This window comes from Micropterus dolomieu, linkage group LG20 (genome assembly GCF_021292245.1).
Source record: "Micropterus dolomieu isolate WLL.071019.BEF.003 ecotype Adirondacks linkage group LG20, ASM2129224v1, whole genome shotgun sequence".
NCBI classification, from domain to species: domain Eukaryota; kingdom Metazoa; phylum Chordata; class Actinopteri; order Centrarchiformes; family Centrarchidae; genus Micropterus; species Micropterus dolomieu.
Window position 1 is genome coordinate 24,092,814 of NC_060169.1, and position 19,277 is coordinate 24,112,090.

At 41.0% G+C, this 19,277-nt stretch overlaps 1 protein-coding gene across 2 annotated transcripts in view; it reads right to left on the bottom strand.

Annotated features, from left to right (window-relative positions):
• esrrga (estrogen-related receptor gamma a) overlaps positions 1-19,277 on the bottom strand; it is a 173,181-nt gene that overhangs the window by 28,081 nt on the left and 125,823 nt on the right. Inside the window, exons 5-7 of one of the 2 annotated variants that reach the window (XM_046032280.1) lie at positions 17,354-17,470; positions 6,618-6,728; positions 3,744-3,905 (exon numbers count right to left, since the gene is read on the bottom strand). In XM_046032280.1, coding sequence (XP_045888236.1) covers positions 3,744-3,905; positions 6,618-6,728; positions 17,354-17,470 — 390 coding nt within the window. Of the gene's footprint in view, positions 1-3,743; positions 3,927-6,617; positions 6,729-17,353; positions 17,471-19,277 lie in introns of both variants that reach the window. The other variant, XM_046032279.1, reaches the window with a different exon arrangement.

Here is a 19,277-nt window from a genome sequence, read left to right on the forward strand (position 1 = left end):
AGACAGATAAATGGCTCATTTTGAATGGCCTTTCTTTCTTTTAATTCACTCTCTCATTCGTTTCTGTTTAAATATTTGCAGTTCTTCTCCTCCTCCTCTCACCTGACCGCTCCTCGTTCCTCTTTCAACACACACACACACACACACACACACACACACACACACTATGACTATGACATGCAGCCTAATATGCAAGTGGAGTTGTCTCTTTGAGAGCTATTAAAATAAGATCTTCTCTTCACTAATCCATATTATTAGACTCCAAAGCCTTTCACGGCCTCTGAATAACAACTCCTACGATATTTCCACATACACACAGTTTCTGGAGTGTGAGAGGATACTGCTCATATTTTTTATATTCTAATGTGAATGTGATTGTATGCGTCTATACGTTGCCCACAGTTTGAATCAGCAAAAAGGCTTCTATACTTCTCTATGTTTCTGTTTCTGCATGTATTTCATCTCTCTCTTTGACAAACACATGTGCATGTGTGAGGTGCACGTGCATGATAGTGTCCCCATTCGTGTCTGGAACCTCATTTTCCTCTCCTAATGACATATCAAATGTTTGCATATAGGCCGTATCAGTATGGAAATGAGCATGCACACACAGATGCACACAGCTTTAGAATAAAAGAACAAATCAAAGAGATCTATGTATATGTGTGTGTGTTGTCACAAGTCTCTAAGGTTGGGCGAGTCTGTGAGTCAAACATGACTAGTGACACACACACACACACACACACACACACACACACACGTACCCTAGCCTTGTTATCCGGGGGCCTGTCTTGCAGGCAGCCTCTCTAACGCTGAGTGATGTTTAAATTAGTTTACAATTTAGCCTCCTCGCTATCCGCAGACGGCTCTTAACTCAGTGCGTGTATGCGATGTGTTTTTGTGTGTGTGTTTGTGCGTGTGTGAGCGTAACAAATTGTTGCCAGTACGGCAGACATCTAATGACTTCAAATTAGCTGCCTGGCGCTCGCCTTGACACGTTGTTACCACTGTTAGCAGCCTGTGTGTGTGTGTATGTGCGTATGTGTGTATGCAGCGCTGCGCAGCCATATCATGAAGCATAAATTGGCTTCACCTCTCCTCTCTCTCTCTTCCTCTGTCTTTTTTCTCTTTGTTTCTCTGTCTCTCTCCATCAATTTGATTAAAAAAATTACTGTACCATGGCGAGCAAAGATGTGTGCATGTGTGTGTTCACATGGACACCCTGCACTGAGTCAGTCTCTCACACACACACGCGTGCACACACTTGACAAGATGTGAAACAAGACGGCTGAAAAAAGGTTAACAGGTCTATTCTGTTCTATTCAAGACTTATTAAGTCATTGTAGACTATTGTTTTGACTCTTTTCAGTTTGTGTGTGGGTTTGTGTAAGAGTCTGATAAAGAATGTTGAGGTGTATTTCTTTCTGACAATCCTTTCCACCCTGAGTGAACAGTAGATCACTTTTGGTGTGTGTGTGTGTGTGTGTGTGTGTGTGTGTGTGTGTGTGTGTGTGTGTGTGTGTGTGTGTGTGTGCGTGTGTGTGTGAGAGAGAGAGTATTAGATCAGTGTTCAGTGTGGTAAACTATGAGAATTTCATAGTGTTCACATCACAGACATACTAACACACACACACACACTTGGAAGATGAAGAGTTCTATCTTTCTCTATGAGCAGTGGATTGCCTTTCTCGTTCATCTAATCACGCCATCTTCCCTCCTCCGCCAAGCAATCGTTGCGCTTCGCTCCCTCTACACAGACAGCTGCACACGCGCACACACATGCACACACTCAGCCCAGCACATAACCTGGCTAACTCAGATCCAAGTAGTGAGCAACGGAAAGGGAAAGCCCAATCCAAAACAATTCATTAAATAAGACATTATATGAATGTTAATGTGTGTATCTGTGTGTGTCTGCAAGTTCTTTTTCTGTTTGTCAGATTTATATACAGTACAGGTGCATCCCGGAGGTATGGCGAGAGAACCACAGATAGCAGGGGAGAGAGATTAAAAGAGAAAGGAAAAAGGAGTAAAACGCATGACAAGGACATTAGAGGAAAGGAGATCGAATTGGAATTGGGCTGTGTTATTGTGAATGTTATTTTGAAAGAGAAAAATGAATATTCAGGGAACTATACTTGGTATATGGATCAATATATATGTCTGCTTACTGTCTATATAGCAACACACAGATCAATACACTAACAAGAAGCAATGCATTCCCATGTCTTCTGCTCTCTCTCTTCATCTGCTTTTTCTCTGTCTCTCTTTTATTTTCACATTTATTGACAGGATATTGTATTTATATATAATTTGGAGATCCTGTATTCCAACACCATTGACTTTATGGTTACTGATTAATGCATCCTGACTGAGTGGTATTTATGTTGCTTATCTGGTGTTTCCCTTTATACTCTTGCAACCGCCTATACTGTTAGGGGGTAATTTTATTCTATTCTATTTTCGAACCATATTTCCAGTCGACAATGGGACTAATCTTTGTGCTAATCTGTGTTAATCTGGGACGCTGCTCTTCCCTCCTCACTGCTGTCACAGCAAGCTCCCTCACTAAAACCAAAACCAGATTATAGTATCATCTCTTCCTCTCACGCGTCTTGCTCCCTGTCTTCCTCTTCAGTTTAGCTTCTATGGCGAGATGCCTTCGTCATCTTGTTCTTTTCTTCTCTCTTGTTTTCTTATGTACTAACATATTGGCTTATCTGTATATCTGCCATTTTCTCAGTCCATAGTAGTCCATATTGTCCAGATGCAATTTTAAACAGATTAAGTGAGAAAAGAGATAGTTTAAGAAGATTAGATTAGTTAAATTGTTTTAGTGATAAACCTGTAGAGGGACAATGACGCGCTATAAGCTAAAAACAGACATCACATTCTACTATATCACTTAAAAACTCTCTTTAATGTTTGTTTTAAATATTATATTGAGATTGTTACCACACAAAAATATGAATTAATGATCATCACTTTAAACAACAATTATCCCAAAGAATTTTATGTTTCCAAATCTGTCTCTCATACAACAAACCTAAAAAAACAACCTAAAAAGCAAACGAAAACCTTATTCTTTACATTAATGTTCTAAAAGCCACACGTAAAGGTACAGCTTTATTCATAATACTCTTGCTGTCTATCTGTATGACATTTTTGCGACCTTTAATTCCAGTACATACATAGTTCACCAGCAGGGTGAAGCAGTGGTTTAAAAGGGCTTTGTCATATATATGGTACAGTGACAGCAGGCACACACACAAGTCGATGGTAAGGGGATTGGACTGTTCAGTTCAAAAGGTCAGAATTTGTGTGTGTGTGTGTGTGTGTGTGTGTGCAAAGGTGTGATAACAGTGAGGGTTTGGTTTTGGAATTTGGTTGGTCAGTTGGAGTCAACAGTTCAAAGTGTCTGAGTGAAGGGCTCAGGGTGAAAGGTCATACCTTAGCCTTACCAGGTGTACTTGTATATATGTAAGTGTGCCTGAACTGCATCTGGAGAAGTGATTGTAACCTTGTACTCTCTCTGCCAATTCACACAGCATGTGTGTTTGTGTGTCTATCCTGTATGTGTGTGTGTGTGTGTGTGTGTGTGTGTGTGTGTGTGTGTGTGTGTGTGTGTGTGAACTACCCTATACTCTGGAATTGGAAAAAAAAAGCATGTATGTGTGTGTGATAGTGTCACAACATGGAGTTTAGGTTCAGTGTGAAAGTCAGGGTTCAGCAGTCCCCCCTACCTGGGATATGTTTGGCCCAGCCGATGTTGACCACCAGCTCTCTGTCCGCCAGGTCACACAGCGTAGTCAGGGCCTTGATGTCGCTGTCTGGTACTGTTGGGTCAGGCATGGCATAAATCTTCTCTGGCTCGGCCACCAGCAGGTGAGAGACGATTTTGTTATCTGCAAGGCAGCCAAAGGCAACTGACATGACCACCAGACAAGGAGAAAGACACAGAGACAGAGAGATGGTGAATTTTTGCTGCATTGGGCTACAAGCTGTTCCACACCAATCTGGTGCAAAAATGTGAAAGGTTAAATGCAAAGTCCCTGATAACATGGCTTGCTAGATAACACATTTATCTACAGGTATTTCAGTATACTCAGTATACTCTATAGTATAATGATGTTAGATATTACACATACAGTAATTTGTATATGTATATACACAAATTACTGTATGTATAATATCATTTTTTTAATCATTTCATTTTTAATTGTCAAACCACACTTCAAAAATCAAAAGTAATGTATGTAAGTGTAAAACTTAAATCTTAACATTACCTGAAAGGTTATTTTACAGTAAAATATTATATACAGTAATTAATATAGTATATCACAATATGCAATGGAAACAAGATCAAATAAGATGAAGATGAAGCTTGACACCGATGCCTTGCCTACATGTCCTGTGGAATTTTTCAACAATCTAGCGATAGATAATTGATTTGATTCCAGTAATTTGGCAGGACTAAAGATGAAAATGCTCTTGACAAAAGATCAAAAACGTATTGAAACGTTTCCAGGTTTAGGAGAGGCTTCAAGGTGTGTTTAAAGGTGATTACTGCTGGTGACTCAGGATACCCAGAACGTCGTCTTTTGTATCACAGCCTTAAGAAGCTTCGCTGATACATACAGAAGGGAAAGATAATACTGAAAGCCAAACAGCTCAGCTGGTAATGGTGACATGTGGTGATGAGATCTCTATGGCCCATTAGGAACAGACTGATACCCTGCTTCCAAATTAATCCACTGACTAATCAAGCATGGGAATAATAACAGAGGATAGAAGAGCAAGAGATGAGCGAGGGATAGGGGAAAAGAGAGAGAGAGAAATAAGCAAAGAAAAAAATGGAAGACAGACAGGTAGAAATAGAGCCATGGACAGAGAGTGATACAGAGTTGGGGAGGATGAGTTGTGTATTGATCTACCACTCTCCACCCACAAACACACACACTAATATATATATATATATATATATATATTAGTGTGTGTATATCTCCTTTCCATCCTCCTCCCTATAGCTCCAGCTCAAGGGTCGTTTCAGCCAAACCTATCCCAGTCACACTGCAGTATCTGTGGGTAAATCTTATTTAATGTTTCCCTAATTAGAATCAATGGAAGCCCATTTCCAAACCCAGGGCTATTGTTCTGTCCTCACACAATCAATGGGGACGCTGAGGCTAGGGATTGGGCTACAGATAGGCTGTGTGCATGTATCTGAGAGAGAGAGACAGAAAGATTTTTTGTGTGTATTGACTGTGTGTGAGAGGAAAAGAACAAGAGAGTCTAGGAAGTCTATATCAACCCTATACTTTTTTGTTTTTCAAGTGTAGGTTTGGTTTTAGGTCTGATAGAGATTTGTGTTCATACATTTATTATGGGAAAGATGTAAACTAGGGATTAAAGCCTGAATAACTATTTTGAGTGGTCACTGGTGATTCTGCTAAATTACTCCTCTAAAATGTGACAAATGCTAAATCTAATTTAACCATCCTAAGGAACAGTGATCTTCAGCCTGCCAGTGAAGACATTCAGTTAGCTGAACACACACATGTTCTGTGTATGCTAACACATACAGAATAAACACACACACACACACACACACACACAGTGTACACACATTCATATTATCCAATCATTTCAATGATTAGTAGTGCAGAAGTCCCGGTAAGCTGTTGTGCAGCCATTCAGCATATTGGCCTAAAGCAGAATATGCTCCAGCTTTAAGCAAAATGGGCTTTGGGGACCAAGCTGCTAAACACTGCTCAATCTGCACTGCATGAGCGTGTGTGCATGTGTGTGTGTGTTATGTGTGTGAGCAGACGGTTAGCTAAAGAGCTAACTCTAGTTTGATGTGGTTGCCAGATTGGATTTAATCCGGATTAGGGTTCTGGCTGGTCCCCATCCTTTCCCCTCTCTCTCGCTCTCTCTCTGAGAACCCTTCTCATTTAGGTTCAGTCTCTCCCACTCCCTCCCTCTGCATCTCCACCTGTCTCTCTGTCACTCTCACTCACTCTCTCCCTTGTTAATTTTTCAATCATCAGTCTTTGGCGATGGTTTTATTCTTTAAAAAAACGCAGCCAATCCAGCAAGAGCTAAATGAACACCTTTATAGTGAAATATTACACATATAAAATGTTATGACCCCAAACTGGTAGCAGTAGAGGCAGGGAGATAAACTTGGTCCCAAACAGATGGGCTTCTCGCTACCCTGTGTCTATTTATATGTGTGTTTGTGTGTGTGTGTGTGTGCATGTGTGTTTTAAGGTTTTTACTGTCCAACTGTCTTCATTAGGATGGAAAGGCAGTTCTTCTGGTCTTTGAACAACAGCTCCTGGGTATTACATGAACAGACCTGCATATAGTGTTACAATATGCTAGAATTTGAATATTTTCTGTTTACTTCCAGGGAGGTTTTGCCCTTCATTGTTCCCTCTGCACACCATGTCAGATGCTGTTGCCACTGTAGTACATACAGTATGTCAATTTTTAGAGTATGAGTTACTGGGCACCGAGGACAGCATGCAAATTTATGCCCTTGAGAATCTCCGTTTAACATCAGAGAGACAAGGGCTATTACATATACTGTTTGTGTGTGCATGTTTTCTTACATGGCTTCTTGGGAGGTAAAGCCAGCTGTGGGTTCAGGTATGGACTGTTGTCCGCATCTATCCGGCGTTTATACTTCTGTCTCCCACCACGAACCCTGTCCAGACGAACACCTGTAAGAAATGACAGAAGAAGTGTATCAATATACTGCCCATGACACTGGCTTAAAGAGAAAAATAAAGAGAGACAAGACAAGACAAATCTGCTGGTATGCAAGTAAAAAAGAGAGTGGAAATGAAGGGAGAGATGAAAAAGACAGGACCAGAGATTACGTATGAGCTCTGCGTGTAAAGTAGTGATAGCTGTGTTGTTTCTGCAGTGTATGCATGTATGTGTCTGTTATGCATACAGGCACTTTTATGTTATTGTCAAGCTTGCTAAACTCGCTTGCCTCTTTTATTCTACAACAAGATTAATTTATAGAGACACCATTTGAGTAAAGGGCCTCTCTCTCTCTCTCTCTCTCTCTCTCTCTCACACACACACGTTGTCTCTGGCTTTCTGACTTACTCTTTCCCTGTCTCTTACCCAATCTTTGTCTCTCTGTTGCTGTCTCTCTCTCTCTCTCTGTCTCGTTAATTAATTGACACAAAGGAGTCCTAATTTAATTAGGCCTATCTCTCAGGGGATTGGATGTTACCGTGGTTACCACTTAAAGATGGATAAGGAAGACAGAGGTGTCATGTGCCCTGGAGTAGGAGAGCAGAATAGAGGGGAAGAGGAATCTGAAAGGACTGTCAAATGTTTCAAACCTGATACTAAGCAATTTTTTTGGTTTACAAATGAATCATTTGTGGAAAATGGCTTTCCATAATGACTGCAGAGGGAGGTCTGAGATGTGTCTCTCTTACGCCTTCTTTATCTTCAAAAAAGTTTAGGTATTAATTTGATTTTTGTATAATAAATTAAATAATGTTCATGCCACTCTATGTTAACTGTTGTTTAGATCTGCTGTATTATAACCATTCCATGGAAATTGATGTTCTCAGGCTTATCTATCTCAGCAAAAACTCCACTGGCACTCAGAAAGAGATTCATGTTACATTCATGGCAGGAGCAACAGTAGTGTCGTCATAATAAATACAAAAGAAATGAGAAAGCCACTAACGTTGCACAGAAGAACAACATCTATATCAACGACGGTCTGGGGGGAAAAGTTATCCTAATACTGAATGCACCGATTGAGTGAGTGATCTAAGAAGTGCAAGTGAGAGGAGAGGGAATGGTATTTTTCAGCATGGAATTTAAAATACTAAATAAATAATATTGGCTCCTGGCTTTTGGAGCAAATGTTTAACTTAGAAGTCACGTTGGCTAGTTTGCCAGTAAGTGGCGGAGGAAGTGTCAGACGGCTGCAGAGAAATCTGAATGTTGTTGGTTTAAACAGTGTGCAAAGTATTACTTTTGAAATGCTGTTGACACTAATCTCAGTTACTGAAAAACCCCCGACCACTGATTTGAAAGCTTTTCTGACGCAAAGTGCAATTAAAACAGTGAAGATTTGATCTAAATGCAGAGACAGAGAGAGAAAAAGAGGGAGGGTGGGGGGCGCGAGAGAGCAAGAGAGAGATTTGCTAACACACAGAGATTTAAATCCTCTGCAAATGTGCTGACCATGACCAAGACATCACACCTAAGAGATTTTAGAGAAATACTTTCTATTGTCAGAAAAGAAAAAAAAATGTCAGGGAGCATGTTTGTGCATTCGTCAGCATTTGTAAGTGCTTGTAAGTGCACACGTTTCCCTGTTTTATTTGTGTTTTGTACATGTGCACATTTTGGCACTTTTATTCAAGCATCTTGCAGTGATGTGAGTGTACACATTTTTTCTACGGAAATGTCATTCATTTAGAAACCTAACTAGCCCAGGTGGCAGCCAACCCAGTGAACTGAACATGAAATGCATCTGTGTGTGTGTGTGTGTGTGTGTGTGCGCGCACGTGCATGCTTGAAACTGCAATAGCTAGACAGAAGGGCTGACAGTCCAGGTACAGTGGGGAGGGGGAGGGACAGTGTCAGCAAACGGTCAAGAAACTCTAAACACCAGGGGGTACTAACCCACTCACTCACCCACTCTGCTTTCTCTCTCACACACACATTCACACAACATCTATGTTTCTCTAACCCCCACCCCCATGTTGTGTTTGGGTAAGCCTCCGATAAGCAGCTTGCTCAGTCACTAGCTAGGTCAGTGGCTGGTCAGAAGACGAGAGGGAGAAAAGATCCGAGCTAGAAAAAGTAGAGGACAACAGAAGCAAGGGAAAAGGTATATGTTTAGATGGGAAGGGCGAATAAAGACTAAATGGAAGACAGGGTTTGAGCAAGAGTTTAAATCAATAGGTAAAAGTATCTCAGTCATATGGCTACATGTATTGAAACCACAGTTTCATATTAAATTCAATGAGAAATTAATAAATATTTTACGCTGGTGTCAAAGGGTGATTTTGGGCAAACTTCCTCATGTCTGTACTGTAGCATCACTAGCACTCAAACATCCTGCTAAGTCATGCATGCACAGCACGATCAAATATACAGGTGGCACCACCAACCAGGCCACTCATTTGAGAAGGCAGCATGGTTTCAAAACAAAAGAAAACAGCACTGGCTGTAATGTTACCAGGGGGAGCAGTTAACCTGGAGCAATGCAAGCGTACAGCAAACACTGCTTCCAGAGCACTCTTGCCATAAGCTACTGCCCTCCTGGTTAGGGGCAGCATTTTGACTCATGCCATATAGTAATTCACCTGATTTTCAAAGTAAAGTACAAGGTACAACATTGAGATTGGCAGATGCTGACAGCGTGGTCAGCGACATTCTTATTTACTCTGAATTTACACAACAATCAATGTTGTCAATCTACACACTCTTTCTCTCATATTACTTTCTATTGCACAAACTACACTGTCACATACAGACTAAATTTTTCTTTCTTTTTGCCTCATACCTAAAAAGACCCAGTGCTGTGCTGAGCTCACTTTATAAAGAGCCCTTTCTAACTACCTCATCTATTTTCCAGCAAATTAACTCTCTCTCAGCACTGATTAATGATCAAATCTAAATGAATCAAATTAAAAATTGAAAATTATATTTCCAAAGCCTACAAAAAAGAGACAGGAGGAGGCTAGCAGGAGAGTGAGAGTGCTCTACCTCCTCTTAACAAATGAGCCTTCAAATCATAAAGAATGGGCAAGAGAGGAGAGGAGGGAAGAATGAGGAGAGGGAAGGAGAGGAGAGGAAAAGGGTCAGGGGAGAGGAAATGTAAGAATCAGAAAAAAACATTACAAAAAACAGAGGAAAAAGAAAAGGCAATGGAAGAACAGATAATTGAACAGGGAATGGGTAAGCATTGGAATAAAATGGTGAGACAAAAGAATTATAATTTAGATAAAAAACGATAAAAAGCATTACTGGAAGATTATGATAACAGAAAGTATAAAAAAAAGAGAGAACAGAGGAGAGAGGAGTAGAGCATAGGTTGTGAAAGAAGAGGAGAAGGCGAGGGGTACGTAATGGATGGGCTAGTAAACATAAGAAGAAAGGAGAAAGAGAAAAAATTAAATGAGAGAGAAAAGGAGGGATGAAGTGAGTGCTAATAAAAGGAAATGAGATAGGACTAGAATAATGAGAGAACCCATGAAAGAAAAGAAGAAATCCACAGAGGTTATATGCCTTAATTATATGCTTTAATTATTATGTCAACTAACAGTACACCTCTACTCTGTCTACTGCTTCTACATCTACACACAGAAATATCAGAATAAATAGAGAATAAACATTTGCTCGCCAATTTTCTGCGTTACATAGAGCATAGTGTCTGTAAACTTTGATACCATATATTTGCTTATATGAATAACACAATTTTGTACCACTTTTATCATATGCTGTAGACACTGTAACGCACACACACACACGCGCGCACACACAGTGACAGTGATGAAGGTGAATCATTTCTATCGTGGGAATATTGCTGCCTGTCAATAGCACGATCTGCACTGATCACATCAGCATAGATTTTACACCGCACTGGCGTCACTCTGTGTCAGTGTATGTGTGTGCGTTTGAGCAGTTGAGGGATTGCGAGTGAAATGCCTTTGACACCTAAGTGCCTTTGAAGAGAGAGCCGGCAAGCGCGGAAAGAGAAAGACAGAAGGGAGAGGAAAGAGGAGAGTTAGACACAAAATGGATTGATTTCAGATGGTCAATGATATGATAAGAGAATGAGAGGATGAAAGAGGGCGAGAACGGGAGTGAGGGATAGAGTGGAGAGTGGAGTAGGAAGACAAATAAAATGATTGATTTCTGTTGATCACAGTGAGGAGTAAGAGGGATGACAAAAAGCACAAGAGGAAGAGAGCATTTAAAGAGGCAGAGACGAGGAAACACAGAGGGAGGGGAAACGAGAGAGGAAGAGAGTGGAGTTTTATGGTAATTGAAGTTGTAACAGGGTTGAAGTCTCTCTTCCACCTCAGACCAGGTTATCACCTTATGTTGCTGTGTGTGTGTGTTTTTGTGAGCGTGTGTTAAACCGCAGTGTTGATGTAATAACATAAAGGGTTTTCCTATGTGGTTTAAGAACTGATGGTAGAGTAGATTGGGTAAGACAACAGACCCATTTAAATTTAATGTGTAGGTGTGTGTGTGTGTGTGCATCTCTATATCTTCTGCATGTGAGGAAGAATTAGAAAATAACAAGATAAAGAAACATACAATCTATGTGCACACAGGAATACCAGAATAAAACTGGTAGGTTCGGAGTGTGAAGAAATCAGATCAGTGTCCGAGTCAAAATTCTTCGCGTTTCACTTCATCTTCCTTAAAGATGTTTACGTTCAAGTTAAGAAAACTGACACAAGCGAGCTCAAAGAATGAAAGAAAACTAAACCGAGCATGAGAGAGGGGTGGAGGGGAGGTTAAGAGGAGTGTGTGTGTGCGTGTGTGTAGTGTCATGCAGTGACGTTTGTTTAGACCAGAACAGATCAGAACAGCACTGCCCAAGGCAGCGGGCAGGTGGCTGTCACTGGTGTGTGAATATGTGTGTGTGTTTGTGCGAATGTGGCCATGTGTGTGAGACCATGTGGGGTCCCTGAACAATGTGGCCTTTTCCATGTTTATGGCCCGTGTTTATGAAATACCCTGATACATTTATACTACTACAGCAAATGCACTGTCCAAATAAGAGTACGGGTATTTATTTTATACTCAAAAACACCCCAAAACAATATACTCTGTATTAATCAGTTCTCGAAAATAACTTATTCTTGTGGATATTATCACAATTTAGTCATTACATAGCAAAGCACCACGTTCATATTTATTATATTTGTGACACACTAGAGCTTTGTTGTGGAATTTGTGTGAGTGTTTAATGAAAGCATTGCTATTATGAGCTGTCAAATACAACTGAAAAGTCTTCTGATAACTAAAGGGATATTCCTGGCACACCTCTCCTCTCAAGACAAACCAGAAAGAAAGTGTATGCGAAACAGAGCGGACCACTTAGACAGATCGCTCGTCACAGTACTTCCATTATCGCTCCTTTCTAGCTGGGATGCAACCAGATGCCAGTGACACACACAAACACACACACTCGGTCAGGACAGACGCTACAGGGCCAGATTTAGCTACAAGTTTCCCATGGGGGAACACCAGACGCCACCAGTTGTCTGGCGCTTCACTCCTCTGTTTCCCTGTCCTCTCCTCTTGTCTCCTTCCCTCTCCCAATTGCTCACTCTCTCATCCTCTGGTCATCCTCTACTTTCATTCTTTCCTCCCTTCTTCTTGTATTCTCCTCCTGTAGTATTCATTCACCAGTCAGCTTTTGTCCCACAAACTGTGTTTTCCTTGCCATTTCATCTTCCCCCTTTTCCTCACTGTCATCAGTCTTTTATGAGAGATGAGTTGTCTTTGTGTGATTTGCAGGTGAGCACGTGTCAGCCGTGTCAGTCGTCTTCACTGTGGTGAGTGCAGCAATGAGATTGCATTGCAGCAGACTGGATTGCTGAGCTATGAAGCGAGTTATGACGCACACTACCAGCTGCATATACACACCAAAGACACACACACAAGCACCAACACTCACACAGACTGAGGCCTTCCACCCGATCTCACTCATTAGGTCTTAGAGGCCGTGGGGAGCACGGCCAAAGTTGGCACGAGCGGTTTGTGTGTGTGTGTGCATGTGTGGGGCAATGTGCCAAGGTTTATATTTGCAGTCCGTGGACTTGTCTCTCTAGTAGTCTACCATGTGAATCCAGCTGGCCGTTTACGACAATATAGAGATGGAGGCTTTAGTTTTGGATTCAACACATTCTGTCTGTTTAACCATGATTCATCAGACGTGCCATCATCAAAGCTGCTATGTTGTAAGAGAGCAAATCTGTCAGTATGACCATATGTACAATATACATGCTGACTGAATATTGCTGGCTCCTGGACTGTGCGCCTTTGCCAAAGCCTTTCATGTTCAAATGTCTGATCTGTGTTTTGTATTCTGTTCATGACAACTGTACACATTACTGCTGAATTTGAATGCATTATGGCTGTCTTGCCTTGCCAGTTGTGTATAAATTGAAATAACTGTCACAGCTACAGTGTCATTACCTTTGATTTTGTACAGTTTAACTTGTCAAATTGTTACAATTAAATTAAAACTTATTTTCTGAGGTTGGCATTTGTTAAAAATCGCTTTCAACCTTCTCCTGTTTATACCCCTGTTCTCTCACTCCCCCTCCCCTCTCTCCCGATGCAAATTTACACCCCGCCCCTGTGACCTTTCGGTCTTCAGCTGACGCATCATTATGACCTCATTAAAAATGGACAGACAACCATTGCCAGAGGGGAAGTTCTCATAATATAGTCAGGTCTTTTAATTGCCTTGCTCCAGAAATTAGCTGCTACATATTGGTGGGTGGGTGCCCAATGTTCATTGCTTCCTTCCTGCTCGTTTACTCCTCTCCTCTGGGTGAGAAACATTCAATATTACACACAGAGCTTTGTGTGTGTGCATTCACATGATGAGGTGTGTGTTTAAGAGAACATGTAAAGAAAAGGCTCCACTCTGAGTTGGTTTACTGACCCTCTGGCCTCTTGTTCTCCCCTCTCTTTCTATCACACACACACACACACTTCCTTGCTGCCTCACTTGCTCTTCATCTCACCCTCTCTGTCTCCCAGGGCGACAAAGCTAATTTGAGGCAGATCTTGCCCTAAGGGGTAAACTACAGCATCTACACACACACACACACACACACACATATGCACACACATTCTACTTCACGTCCCCCACCCCACTCCCACTCCACCCTTACCACTTTATCTTCACCTTTCTCCCGTGAGCTAGCCCCTGACAACCCCAGTTAGCTATGATGCTAAATGATGTAGCCACTTACCATTATCATCTTTGCGATTCTTCTGCAACGATGCTTACACCCAGAAGGGCTGCGTGAAACACATTAGGCAATGTTCTTAAAGGTTGCGTGTGCAAAGGGTTGTTGAGAGTGAAAACATGTTCAACCAGGTAATACAATGTCCTTGGTTGTTCTGTACATTGGTCTTTATAAAGATGTGTGTTATTAGTCCAGTGTAAAATGTGGTTGAACATGATGTACCAAAATACTGAACAAACATTTTTGATATATAGACATATCACCGTATTTGCTAGGAAAACCCAAATATTTTTAAGGATGGAATAATCTGCACAAGGTTTTGAAAATTTGTGATAATGGAAAGCCACTAATTGATAAATTATATAATTACCAGACTATACCTTCTTTATGGGTAATGTTTCAATTGAGTTAAGTCGTTTCCAGTGACACCAGTGCATTATTATGGTTTGAGTTCAGAGGGGTGGGGGGTCCCTTTTAGAATATTAATTCAAGGGGATGTTTAAGAAATTTAGTATATCACAATATTATAAACTAACATCTCCAACAGTATAAAGCAAAGGTGATGGGATACATTTAGCTCCTTTTGTGTTAGTTATGTAATTCAAATTTTACAGTTTAAAAACAGTGAAAATTAGAAAATATAAGAAAATGGATATATCAATTTCTTCCGAATGACCCTTATTCATATGTAAAGCGGGACCCCATGTATTAAATTCACACCCAGCACAACACATGGGGTGGCTGTGGTCTGTCATGTTGATGTATATATATGTAGGCCTAGGGGTGTGTGTGTGTGTGTGTGTGCCGCACGCACGCATGATATATGTGTGAGGAGCAGACGAAGCAGCGGCAACAAAAGGCAGTTATAGTTGTGCTCTCTTACTGGCTTAGTGGTCAAACCACATCCTTAAGAGTTAAAATCAATAGCATGTCTACCTCCATGTTCACTCACTGCTAAACAACATCTAGGTAAACATTTGTAAAAAAGCATAGCTTTTAGGGAAATTATCACTAAAACATATTTTGTTGCAAATGACGGCTTTGTTTGGAGTTTATTGACGAGGGCGATGTGGTTTCTGTGTCCAGTAGGATGATGCCTGAGCTGTGTGAACTGTGAAACTGTCAGACCCGCCAATAATGCATACACTTACATGTGCGGTTGTGGCCACACACACACACACACACACACACACACACACCAGACAAAACAGAGATGAGACATGTTGATCTGACATAGGCAGAACCTATGTCAGATCAACCGGGAGAAGAAATGCTACGATAGCAGCTTGTTGGGAGTGTGTGTGTGTGCGCAGAGAGCCAGAGAGAGAGAGAGAGAGAGAGAGAGAGAGAGAGAGAGAGAGAGAGAGAGAGAGAGAGGTATGCGTTTAAAGTGAAGAGAAACTGGGCTGTTGGAGGCAGTGAAATTTATGAATTTTGTGAAAGGTGTGTGTTTAAGTGTCCAAAGCTTTGAAGTTTTCTAGTGTCATCTTCCCTCTCATAACATTTTGCTGTTTGCAAGACAGACAAAAAGAATAATTTGAAGACAAGGGTCAAGCTCCAGCTAAGTCAAAACTACGCCATGATGTAAATTCCCAGCATCTCAATTTGATTTTAATTCCATTTTAGCCTTTTTACTACAACCAATATTAGTTTTAGTCACGATTTAAAATTTAGATTATTGAAAGTTTTACTGTAATTAAAAAAAAAAGAAAAGACAATTACCACCATCATAGTTTTTGTTACAGCTAAGTACAAAAAAGTTACATACATCATAAAATAATAAAATAAAATTCATGCTATATATATTATTTATAATTTTATTCTAGCCATGTCAGGAAGTGTGACATCAGGCATGTGAAGTTGTCAGTCGATAAAATATTTTTATCAGCAGCTTGTCTGGTTAATAAAATGTGCATGTATTTTTTGGTTTATCTACCTCAGATCGTTACGGTGTCACACAGTTTGAGTGGGTGAAAAGCTGCAGGTACTGTGTGGGGAGAACATGGAGTGAAGAGGAGAATGGATGGACGAAAGACAACAGAAGCAACAGAACCAGTACAATAACACTGAGTGGGAGAATTGGAGGGAGAGATGAAGACAGGAATGGATGGAGGGAGGGCTGGCAGGCGTCGACAGAGGCACGCTCCCTGACCACTGTAAGGAAGGGGGCGTAGGCCAGGTCTCCCATCAATTACAACCTTGACCCTCCTCCTTTCTCCTTTCTCTCTCTCTCTCACACACTTTCTGCTTCATTCAACTATCCTCCCCCCTGCCTCTCATCCTCCCCTGGTCCCTCTCCTCTGCACCTATAAATCAATCTCTTCTTCTTGCTTCCCTCCCTGTAGCTTTATCCCACCTTCTCCCTCCCACTATGACTCTCTCTCTCTCTCTCTCTCTCTCTCGGCCCGCCTCTTCATCCCCGCTACACCTCTCCCTCCTTTTATCGTTGGAAGTGCAGTGGGAGTAGAAAGGTCAGAGGTGGGCAGACAAGAGGGAGAGAAAGGGGCAGAGGTATTGAGGGAGTGTGAAAATGAGAGAGTGAGTGTATTTAATCAAAGTGGTGTGGGAGCAGATAATATCTCGTATTTTTTTTTTTTAACCTTTCTTCACCGCTCAACAGTGAGTGTTGTCCTTTAATATATGTGTTTTCCATATTTAGGTAAAGTAAAACAAGGAAGTAATTGGCGGCCTGTCCAGGGTGTACCCCGTCTGTTGCCCGATGTCAGCTGGGATTGGCTCCAGCCCCACCTGATCCTGTACGCAGGATAAGAGGTTGACGGTGGATGGATGGATGGAAAACAAGGAAGTAGTCGGTATCTGGAAATGGGTCTGGAAAACCACTGGGAAACTATTTTATGTAATTTCTGTATGCAAACATACATCATACATCAGTGTAAAGTGATGGTGAGATGAGAAGACAGACAGAAGAGTCAGAGAAACAGAGTTTTGAACACATATGAGGATTAAAAAAGATGGAAATCAGAAGGCAACAAGAGGGACATGATGCAAATATAAATAAATTTCAATATACTGTATATAAAAGGAGTATTAACAATTTCTTAGAAGTGTTACATGTAGCATTGTTCAACATCAATAAATGATTTTCATACTTTGATGTATCTTGGTATATTTAACGTGCAACATCTTTGAACGGACGACTGACCTGACATTTACTTCACCATGTGTCGTGAAGTGAAACTGTAGCCATTTTTAACGTTTTGTTGTCTAAAAAACATTCTCTGGGAGCCATAAATTAATCTGGTATAACCAAATAAACATATTTTAATAGGCTTTAAAATGCTACATGTAGCACAGGTAACAGAGAAAGATAAGGAAGAGACCTTTTCCCTTACCCTCCCTCAGCATGCCCACAGTCAGACACTTCATGAAGCGGCAGGCCTGGCACGACTTGCGTCTCCTCTTGGTGATCTCACACTCGTTGGTGGCTGGACAGCTGTACTCAATGTTGCCTGTATGTAAACATGTTGGAGGAAGAGAGAAAGAAAGGTTCCATTTTAGATAGACACATCAACAGGCAGGCAGGCAGACAACTTTGTTAGACGCCGTTCCACAGCACATCCTGCTGCACGAAGACACAAGGGGGAAAAAATACACTACATGTTTTCATTTTGATTATTGAATGGACAGAGAGAAAAATGTAAAGTTGTAGATAGACGCAGACACACAATAAAAGGTAACCTTGATGAAAATGTACAAGCTACCTTGGTCTTGACCTTTGACTTTAAGATGCCCCACTGTTGGCATACTGGCCATATTTAGTACAGTGCAAGCGCTGAAACCAAATTCTTGTGTGTGTCAGTGGTCCATTGTTACCTATTAAGTTATCACTTTGTTAAAAACAACTAGCATAGAAAAGAGTGTAGCCTATATGTTTATGTATGCATGTGTGTTACATGGGTATTTACAGCATGTGAATGTGTCATGGCTGGAGCAAGTTGAGGTTGCGTGACTAGCTGTAGTTCACTCACAGTAACACTGGTGCAGGGCTGAGGCTAAGACTATCAGCCGAATTAAGTCTATTAACTTCGCAACGCTGGCCAACAACAACAACACCTTAAGTGTTTGTGAAAAACGTGCTCTCTCTCTCTCTATACTACAATATATTTAATATTTAATAACATTATTCTTTTGCTCCTCACTCTTTTACTATACTTTATCTTTCCATTTCTATATCTTCCTATTTATACATGTCCTATGTCTTGGCTTTTTACTCTAAATGAGACCTATTTCTAACCATCTACTCTGCCTCCTGTTTTCCTCCCCTTTCATTGCACCCTGTTTCGTTCTTATTTTCAGGCTCACTCTCAGTTCTGCTCATTTCCTCCACTTAGTAATTTGTTTCCAGCCAGTTCAAAGTGAAGCACAGTTATGGATTTGTTAGGACAGTTTGGACTGTTACAGAATCGCTCGAACAGCTTTATTTGTTCAGGAAGGTCTATTTATTTAGTATAAACTGTGTTGAGATGTGAACAAAAAACTCTTTGTTCCCTTCCTCCCCTGCCCACCTTACAACTACAGTAGCCAGACAAGCCAATGCATCTCCCACTGAAACAGAGTAAACAGTGATTGCTATTGACTGCTGCTGTGCAGAGGATGTTTTCTCATTACTGGGCTGATTAAGGGGGCTAGTTAGCTTGGAAGAGGCTAAATGCACGTCCACTGCTTAATGGGTAACAAGATGCTCATTAATCGGTCTTGTTAGTTAAAGTAAAGGACACATGCTAAATGCTGGGGGAAACCATACATTCTAATGGACACTACTAATGGGACTAGTTAGCGTACATGCTGATGATACAGGCAGAGCAGATTCAGTCAGCAATTAAGAGGGACACTTACCTAGCACTAAGGCTAAATGTGCTAATGACACAGATTCTGCGTGGGTTAATGGCTGGTCAGTAAAAGGCCTTGTTAGTGCAAAGCTAAACAGGCAAGCGCTGCTAAATGGATAACTGCAGTAAAGAGCCACTTATATGGCTGGTAGCCTTATGGCTAAATGTGTTAAACCCCCACTGAGAAAAAAGGTTAATAGCTATACGTACTGAGTGCTACTGTGGAAGTGGGTGTCAATGGGCAATAATAATAATACATATTATTTGTTGATTAAAGTGACACCCAATGACACAATTTACATTACTTCAATTCGACAGAAATTACTACCTCAACTGGAGGTGCAGTGGACATTGACACTAGCATATTTGTATAAAAGGTACTTGGTATTACAGAATTTGGTAAGGGGGTTGGTACTGTAGGCTTACA